Source organism: Syngnathus acus, chromosome 12 (genome assembly GCF_901709675.1).
Source record: "Syngnathus acus chromosome 12, fSynAcu1.2, whole genome shotgun sequence".
Lineage (NCBI taxonomy): Eukaryota > Metazoa > Chordata > Actinopteri > Syngnathiformes > Syngnathidae > Syngnathus > Syngnathus acus.
The window spans coordinates 7,662,253-7,672,042 of NC_051097.1; the positions used below are offsets into that span (position 1 = coordinate 7,662,253).

Consider the following 9,790-nt stretch of genomic DNA (forward strand, 5'->3'; position numbering starts at 1 on the left):
ACCTTATCCCCTCTCCAAACATCATGTTAATATTATTGGACAAATATTAAATGAAAACATGAATAGAAATACTCAACAGATTTATTCAAGTCCAAAACATGTAGGCCCACACAAGAGTACACATAAAATGAACAGAGGAGTCTTGCCTAACATTTAAAGAGAATGTTAAATGTTGCTGCTTTATCCCCAGAAGTCACATAATGAACAAGTCAAGTACCAATAACTCAATGGTATTTTTTTTTTTTTAAATATATGCAATTTTTGTGATGCGTCAATAAAACTATATTTCCTTGTATTTATCCAGGGAGCAAGGGAACTAAATTAACTTTACATAACGGTAACACTAATAATGGGGCTTAATTCTCAGCCCCTCAAATGTATTTATTTAGTTATTTGTTTGTTTGTATTTCCTGTAAATCATATAATTTATAATTGCTATTTTTGTGACGGGTCCGCCCACAGGACACTTGTCCCTCCTCGCTTTCTGTCATCGTGGAAGCAAGGAGAAAATCTGATAAAAAAGAAGAGCAAAACGTAATTTTGTCACTGTATGTATACATGTAAACGTAGTTACACGAGTAATAAAATGTCAGTACAGTATTGTAATCAGTTATTAGCTTTGACTCGTTTTTGTTTGTTTTTATGGTGACAGATCACGTCGGCCCGCCCCATACGCAGCTTGTCCCTCCTCGCTTCCCGTCCGCTATCCCGGAAGGTGGAAGAAAAAAGAAAGGCAGCGACGCCTGAGAGCGACGCTTGCTGCTGATGCGCCGCTGCCTCTTACAATGGAGAGCGACACTGCCGTCCGGAGAATAAAGCCACCATTCGGGACGCACAGTTATGTAGCGCCGGGCCACGGGACCTCCGGGGAGGACAACAACGGTTGGAGTGAGCCGAAGAGGAAGCCCGACGTGAGCTTGTACCTGCTCCGAGAGGGTCTGGCAACTTCCCTGGTGTGCGTGTTTATTTTCCTTCTGTGGGGACTCGTTCAGTTGTCCCTCCAGCAGCTCGTCATCGGGAAGCCAAGTGGGGATTTCAACGCGGAGAGAGCCAGGTGAGTTGCGGCCAAGCAGCTGGTGGCTAACGGTCTGGCTAACCTTTCCTCCAGTCTAACCCGCATTAAAAAACCGCCTGCAAAGTATCGTGACATGCAGGTATTTTTTATTCAACGAACAACACTCAAACGTGGGTGGATAAAACTTTGTTTTAAACCATTGCAAAGTTCATGGTTGTGTTCAACCATTGCAAAGTTCATGGACATCAAGAACATGTTCCCAATTCTCAGACAGCTATTTTGATTGAAGCCTTGCAAGTGTACCTAAATGTATTCTTTGCTAGTAATAGTAACTGATTCCCTTTTCTTTTTTTTTTACACCCCAGCACGACTTTCTTGATTTTTCACAAATAAACACGTAATTTGGTGGGTAATGTAGTGCACAAAATGTACTAATCTTTCCTTATGCCATGTATGTAGAAATTATTTTAGAGAAAACAATAATATGTAATAAATGCTGCACCATTCAAAATATCTAGTTGTGTACATTGTATTCCAGTGTACGTCCGATTTTCAGGTTTTGCCCGCCTTTTTTGTTTTGGTGACCGACCTTCCTTTTAATTTTTTCATCATAGCGTTGGGTCAGTGTGTCGTAAAGCAGGCTTTGGAGCCATGTGACGGTAAAGAAAGGATTCTTTCTGGAGCGACAAGGATTATGATACCACACTGGCACCCTGGAGGTCAGCTGTCTAAAGTTCTGGCCAAACAAGATTAGCCGTCATGGTGTTGGTCACTTTCTTCCCGTGAAAACCGACATTTGAATTAATTCAAACCTTGTTGCCTATGTCTCAATGTTGTCTTTGACAGTTGAAACAGTTCAGTTTTATGATGTGTCAATAGAAGACATATCAAGGCAGTAAAGATACACACCCTGATAATAGACACACACAAAAGGGGGGCATAGAACAGACACCTGTGGCACTCCTTAAATAATCACATGGGTTCACAATGAACATCTGTCTGTATTCAGGCAGCACCTGGAGCGCATCACCAGCGTGGGACCGCGGCCGGTGGGCAGCCACGAGAACGAGGTCCTGACGGTCGACTACCTACTAGAGCAGATAGAGAAAGTTCGCATGACCACGGAGCGGGGCCCGCACCTTCAGCTCAGCGTGGAAGTGCAACGGCCCACCGGCTCCTTCTCCATCGACTTCCTGGGCGGTTTCACCAGCTTTTATGACCGCATCACCAACGTTGTGGTGCGCCTGGAGCCCAAAGGTGGCGCCGAGCATCTCATGCTGGCTAACTGCCACTTTGACTCTGTGGCCAACAGTCCAGGTATAATTTTTTTCCCCTGATGTTTTAATTTTTTTTTTTTTAAATGTCTAACTTAAGGAATTTGCCTGCCATCTGATCGAAACTACAGTTTGACTTCAAAACCAGTTGGTTCAAGGTGTTTTTTTAAGCTTTATTTTTCAAATTGACTTCTCTTTCAAGTATTTTTGTTGTTGTTATTCACTCAGTCGTGTGCTTCTTCAGAGCCAAGAAAGGGAAATCGCTAAGGTGTGGAGCAGGAAGTGGCACAAGCCTTGACGACATACTATTTCCTGACCCAACGGTGAACAATGGAAGCAAAGACACTGGGCTAGTTTTGGTGGGCAGGGTTGCGGGTTTGGGGTTCCATTGAAATCTTTTGGGGGTTCATGTCGCTCACATGAGGGATGGTGGCAGCAGCCCAGACAGACACGCAACTACTAAACCTTCAATCCGCAAAGCCAGAGCACATGATTTGGTTCAATTATTCCTGAGCAATGTTGAGCCTCAACACTAACCTAAACTTTCGGCATCACATGCCCTGTTCTTTTCCGCTCATGGGGTACCACCCCCCCGCCTCTTTTCTCTCGCCATCATCAACACAATGCAACCGGAGCCGGAGCTCCAGCAGGTCAACGCATTCCTGTCATGTTTTCATACGCGGCCTCCTTCCTTTTATTTCCATGTTGTTTATATTCTTTTTGCGAACTGCCCTTTGGCGTTGCCGAAGCCAATCTGTTCCGGGATGACGGTCCCCCTGGATCGATTGTTATTTTTGTAACCTGGAACCATAAACAAACAACAAAGTTGACATTTTCTCCATTCTCTTTTGTCTTAAGGTGCGAGCGACGACGCCGTGAGCTGCGCCGTCATGCTGGAAGTCCTCCACTCGCTCGCCAACCTGTCCACTCCTCTTCGCCACGGTGTCATCTTCCTCTTCAACGGGGCGGAAGAAAATGTCCTACAGGTAACGTAGGATCCAGCCTGCCGATGTGTGCCTTTTTTTTTTTTAACCAGATGTTTTTTTTTCTCTGGTCTGCATAGGCCAGTCACGGGTTCATCACTCAACATCCGTGGGCCAAACAGGTGAGAGCCTTTATTAACTTGGAGGCGGCAGGCGTCGGCGGCAAGGAGGTCGTTTTCCAGACAGGTAATCCACTCACTTGCCCTCACACATAATTATGCCTTCCCGCTAGCATAATGCTAGCAACGCAAAACGGCAAAGCTAACAAGAGACGTGATCACAGTTTTAACTGTAAATTGTGAACCGCTTTATCGCATGTCCCATTTGACAAATATCGCGTCAAGTAGGGAAACAAACATAACAGCAACGTATTAAATTCCCCCGAGCGTCTCCTTTTGCATTTGACTCCGACAGGTCCGGAGAACCCGTGGCTGGTCCAAGCGTACGTGCATGCCGCCAAACACCCCTTCGCCTCCGTGGTGGGCCAGGAGGTCTTTCAAAGCGGCATCATCCCCTCCGACACTGACTTCCGCATCTACCGAGACTTTGGTAACATTCCAGGTATCCACATCAAATTATTTCCTTTCATTTTCATATCATAATTTTATTAATAATGGTGTTTTTTTATTTATGTCTGGAATTTAGGTGCTATAAAAGCTTGAATTTAACCCTCAATGGATAATTATGCCCGATTTTTTTTTTTGAATATATATTTGAATATGCTTTTCATTTCTGTTTCTGCAGGCATTGACCTGGCGTTCATCGAGAACGGTTTCATCTATCACACCAAGTACGACACCGCCGATAGAATCCTCACGGGCTCCATACAGAGAGCAGGTATTCTCTTTAATAACCCCCCCCCCCCCCCCCCCCCCCCCTCCAGAGCATATTTATTAATCACTCATTGCTGCACTTCAGTAAAGTGAACAATTTGAAACTCCACAGACAGGCCAATGGAAACAAAGATAGATGTGACGGTAATTATAAAGGCACAGCTGCTGCCTTAAAATAAGCGAAGCAGAGCACACAGGACATGGCTTCTCTGCGAGACCGTTTTTGGTTTTATAGCGTTCAGCGCTTTTCTTATCTCATTATCTGGCAGGCGAGGCGGTAAAAGATGCACACGTAGCCAGCGGACCTGCCACAGATGCGCTCCATTACCTGCCTGCATGCCGCTTGAAAAATTGCACTCCGCCTAGCAGACAATCCGGTCTGTCAGCAAAAAAAAAAAAAAATAGGCAGATGCTCTGCCTCACCCCCCATATCTTTTCTGCAAAAGACATGAATTATGAGAGAGAGAGAGAGAGGAAGAATGTGTTGTCGTGATATTTTTAGGTTGGCATGAAGCAGGCTGCTCTGCAAGTTGGAGTAAGCCTTCACATACTCAAAAAAAAAACCAGCAGAATTTTCCAGCAACACAAATGGCGCCAGTGAGAACAATAAATGCATTGTCTCGCTCGGGTGTTTGTTGTGCTTTTAAGGATTTAAGCATGCAGTTAACAGTGCTTAATATACGGGGGGAAGAAATGCTAAAAATGCTATATATGCACGTTTTTAACGTCATTTACAAATGACATGATTCATGTTTTCGTTGTTTGCCCACATCTGCTTTTAATATTGTGGTTGCCTTATTAGCTTTGTGACATCTCAAGGTAGTAAAAGTGTTTAGTGATTGATGAGATGACACTTTTAAGAGCAAAGATGGCAAGATTTTTTTTTTTTTGGAAACTCATCCCTAGGTGACAACATCCTGGCCGTCCTCAAGCACCTCCTCATGTCTGAGAAACTGGCCGACTCCTCCGAGTATCGCCACGGCAACATGGTGTTCTTCGACGTGCTGGGCGTGGCCGTGGTGGCGTACCCGGCCCGCGTCGGCACCATCCTTAACTACATGGTCGCCGTGGCAACCTTCATCTACCTGGCCAGGAAAGCCTCTCTGCCAGGCAACCGCGGTGGGTTTCAAATAACACTTGAATTATTATCGTTCCGGGCCCTGAGCCGAGCCAGAAAAAAAGCTTAAGCTCGTTTCCATTTCTGACAATTAACCATGTAGTGATTTACCACCAAGGCCATTTAACACTTTTATTTTTTTTTCTCCATGAATTGCATCCATCTTCCACAGGCGGGCGCTACGTTCGAGATCTGGCCTGTGCCACAGGTGTGGCGCTGTTGGGCTGGGTGGTTGCGTTCCTGTCGGTTCTGATCGTGGCCGTGCTGGTGACCCTGCTGGGCCGCTCCATGTTCTGGTACACCCATTTCTACGCCGCTGTGGTCCTTTACGGTTCCGTGGCCACCGGCAAGATGGTGCTGGTGCACACCCTGGCCAAGAACCTCTACTACAGGGTGAGCAACAAAGAGGAATTTATAAGACACAGATCACTTCAAATATTTTGTTTTGTTTATTTTATTGGTGATCTGAAATCATGAAGAAAATAGGATACTAAATTAGAAACTAAATGGAGTCCAGGATAGGAATCCTCAATGCTACAGTGGTTGAATTTTGAGTTCTTCATTGCCGCTGTGATTTCCATCAGGTCACATTAGTTAGCGTTTGATAAAGCGTCCTCTTCATCGCACTGAGGGCAGAACAGTGATATTCATTGTGTGTCAGTGTGTGTGTGTGTGTGCGCGCGTGCATCCAGACAATAAACAAGTGCTCCATTGAAGGTTACATGTGGCACTAAAAAATGTTTGCTCCAGGGAACCAGACAACTTCTCTAGAATGTGCTGCTCCATTCAAGTGAAGAAGAGTAAACTGTCAAAAACACTTGTTGAAATGTCATCTAAAACACAAAAGTGTGTTGTTGTCTTTTTCTCCCCATTGTTTTTTTTCCAATGTTAGTGTTGAGTTTAAGGACTTCCTTTCAGGAAGGTCATGAGTTCTCCTTCATACACTCTGGAGACTTACTGGTGGAAACACGTTTGTGTCATGCATGAAAACAAAGATATAAAATGGGATTTATTTTGTTTATTAAGTGGGATGCAATTAGCAGCTAATTAGCAGAGCTAGCGTAACTAACAAGGGTTTGGTTTCAGGGCGTTCGCATGGTGGAGCTGGGCGAGCTCTACTTGGACGTGAGCTTGCTGCTGTGGTGCTGCAGCTTGGTGTGGATGACCCAGCGCGGGCTGTGCTCGGCCTACGTCCCCATGCTCATGGTGGCCTTCCCGCTGCTCACCAAGCTCCTGCTCGCCAACGAGTTCAAGAATAGAGGCCGGTCACGTTTCTACGCCTCGCCGCGACCGACCGTAACATCCGTCCTGACTTGAGCTTTTTTGCGTCGCTGCAGGGGCGTCGCTCAAGTATAGCGTCCTCTACCTGGCGGGCTTGGCTTTGCCCTACCTACACATCATGTTCCTCGTTTGGGTGGTCTTTGAGATCTTCACGCCCATCATGGGCCGCAGCGGCACTGAGATCCCCCCCGAGGTGGTGCTGGCCACCCTGGTTACCATCGCCACCGTTTTCCTCTCCTCCTTTTTCGTGAGTATCTGCCCCTTTTTGGGCGCAACTGCTTCCATGACAGATTTTGTGACTCAATCATTGCGATGGCAGCTCCACTTTGTCTACTTGGTGAGGAGCACCAAGTGGATTCTTGCGGGTCTGGGCTCGGTCTTCGCGCTGGTCTTCCTGCTGGTGTCCAGCGGGATCTTCTTCCCTTATTCAGGAAGTCCTGATAGCCCGCGCCCCAAGAGGATCTTCCTACAGGTAGGGTTTTGGTTAGACTAGAAGTTGGAATACGGCCCTCAAGCCCAGGTAAGGCTTTGGTTCCAAGCCCACGTTTGCACTCTCTTGCTCCCCAGCACACGACGCGCACCTTCTACGACGTGCACGGCCAGGTGGAGGCACGCGATTCCGGCGTGTGGATCAACAGCTTCGACTACACGGGCATGCAGCACATCACGCCGCACGTGCCCCAGATACACGACGGCGTGCGCTCACCACCTTGCCACGAGCACCGCCCCTTCTGCGGCTTCCCCTGGTTTCTGCCCGTCAATTTCCTCACCAAGTACGTCTCCTCGCCTGCCCCTCCCCGGCGCCGTCTTGTCCTTTTAACGCCGCTGCTTCTCGGCAGGAAGAACTGGTACCTCCCCGCTCCCGATGTGTCTCCAAGATTCCCAGTGGACTTCCGCCTGGTGTCCAAGGAGGAGACCGGCTGGGGGACCATCAAGATGACATTCAGTGTCAATGGTAGGTCGCATCCTTGTAACCCCCCCCCGCCTCGTCTCCTCACTTTATGTGCCACGCAGGGCCCAGCCACATGTCTCTCTACTTGATGCCTCATCACGGAGCGAGTCTGTCCTCGTGGTCCTTTGGAGACGGCACGCCACAGTTTGACTTGAGCGGGGAATACTTTGTCTTCTACTCGCATGGCTTGGATGCGCCCATATGGACGTTCTGGTTTGAAATACAGGTAGCGCCCACAGTATTCGTTGACTGCATTCCAAGCCGCTGTCACATGAGGCTCATCAATCGTCCTAGCTAGCATGCTACACAGTAGCAATCAAACACACTCAACTGTGGCCTTGTTGCTTGCAGCCGCCCAGCGAGTCATCCCGGTCGGCGTCCGGGCCCGAGGGGATGATCTCCGTGGCCATCTCCACCCACTACTTCTTTGGGGAGGACAAGACGACGCCTCGGCTGGAGGAAGTCCTGAGCCAGTTCCCCTCGTGGACCTTCCCCTCCTTCTGGGTCAGCACGTACGACTTGTACCAACACTGAGGCACCGACACTGCTTCTCCATGCCTTTACACGCACGCACACACACACACAGCCCGAGACCCCCAGCATCACTGTGTCAGTAGCAAGTCGGAGCAAACGCGTTTGTTTTGTTGATCTCAAAATCTGTGGTGCCTTTTTTGTTCTCCCCCTCCCCCTTCATATGCTAACGTGCTACCTCTCCTTTTCATACAATCTACGATCAGCACTGCACTTAACATTGTTAAACAGCTGACGGTTGCAAAGTTTGGTCCGATTCAGATAGAGACAAAATTTTGCAGTTTTGAATTGGGGCTTAAATGCAAGCTTAGGGTTTAAAATGAACGAGCATGTTGATGACGGTGCTACTTTTCCTCCACTATCGATTTCAAGTCATTTTTGAAACTGGAAACTTTTTTTTTTCCCCACCTCCCACTTTTGTCCCCTCACCACTGGAAGAAGTTAGCATTGAAGCTAACGAAAGCTAAATCACGCAGAAACGAGTGCCTGGAAGTTCTGAAAAATATCAAGCTGTGAAATCCACATTTGTGTTTGTTGTCATCTTTGAAATGTCAAGGTGGGGAAACCAACCACGCAGTAGCTAGTTATCGAGGATGATCATCAAAATCATCATAATCAGTTTTAATTCAAATTTGCATGCAAAGGCACACAGAGAACACAAAAACACATTTCTTAAAAAAAAATTAAAACGCACTCAACACATATGATTCACGCGCACACACGTCACTTTTCAGTCACGCATCTCGCACACAAAAACACAACACAAATACGACTGATTGTTTGCACTCTGTGTTACCCTCTGAGCAGTATGACTGCCAAAATAGCGGACACTGAGGACAAAAGTATTGGGACGGTGGTGGTAGGCCAAAAAGCGGGTGGCGTGTCCCAACATTTTTGTTCTGCGTCACATAAGTTTGACTACACAAGATGGGTTGAAAGTCAAATGAACAGTTAAAGCAGATAATTTAATATTTATGCCTTTTTTTATGATGATTTTGGACTAGAAATGTGGTCCTCAATGACATCTAAGTGAATTTAGTTTGATTCAAGAGCCTTTAAGATTTATAAAGTGCTGCAATGGCCATTTGAAGTCATAAATCTCATCCTTGTGGCACATCATTGAGAAAAATGAACACAAAGTATGATGTGGGAGCCATGTCAGAATGTCTTAATGTTTTTTTTTTGTTATTTCAAGTTATAACTCATCTAAAGCCACTTTTGGGTTTTGTTTACCTTTTGCTCTCATTCCTTCCATAACCTTTTCCATTCCCCTCTCCGCCGTCCCCAATTTACACTATTTTTTGTGTGTGTGATGGAATTGACACTTTGCCTCTAACTGCCGTTTGTTTTTGGTTTATGGTGACAAAACAAAATGCAGTTTTGAGTGGCGATGGACTGTTGGGATTGTCGCGTTGGGATGTGTTTAATACTTGGATGATTTTACATGATAAAGCTTGAATGAAACGAGCACTTGTAATTAATAAAAAAATTAAAGAAATGCTTTCGTCACAATTTATTTTGCACCACGTTATTAATTTGTTTTGGATATGTGATCTTGTTTGAGGGTACATCAACTTATTACATATAACATTACTTTCTCCTTATTTTAACGCTGCAGTGGCAAATGACTTGACAGGTGCAAATTGAAGCATTTCTATTTCAAAGTAACACATTTTTATTCTGAGCACATTTTTTTCCAGAAATAGCAATGACCGCTAGGTGGCAGTGTTTACAAACCGATTCAACGTGGCACTGCCGACTGACGTCACATGTCAACAACCTAAACTTGGTCGCGGTGGCCAAT

At 46.1% G+C, this 9,790-nt stretch overlaps 1 protein-coding gene across 1 annotated transcript; it reads left to right on the forward strand.

Moving 5' to 3' along the window:
• The first annotated feature begins 684 nt into the window (after window positions 1–684).
• Window positions 685–9,476, forward strand: LOC119131506 (endoplasmic reticulum metallopeptidase 1). Its single transcript, XM_037266016.1, has 15 exons — window positions 685–1,054; window positions 2,025–2,332; window positions 3,148–3,275; window positions 3,353–3,458; window positions 3,687–3,833; window positions 4,017–4,109; window positions 5,012–5,224; window positions 5,395–5,615; window positions 6,309–6,483; window positions 6,560–6,750; window positions 6,823–6,975; window positions 7,071–7,276; window positions 7,343–7,458; window positions 7,518–7,681; window positions 7,807–9,476. The coding sequence occupies exons 1-15, from the start codon at window positions 786–788 to the stop codon at window positions 7,987–7,989; spliced, it is 2,673 nt and encodes an 890-aa protein (XP_037121911.1). The 5' UTR covers window positions 685–785; the 3' UTR covers window positions 7,990–9,476.
• Window positions 9,477–9,790: the final 314 nt, after the last annotated feature.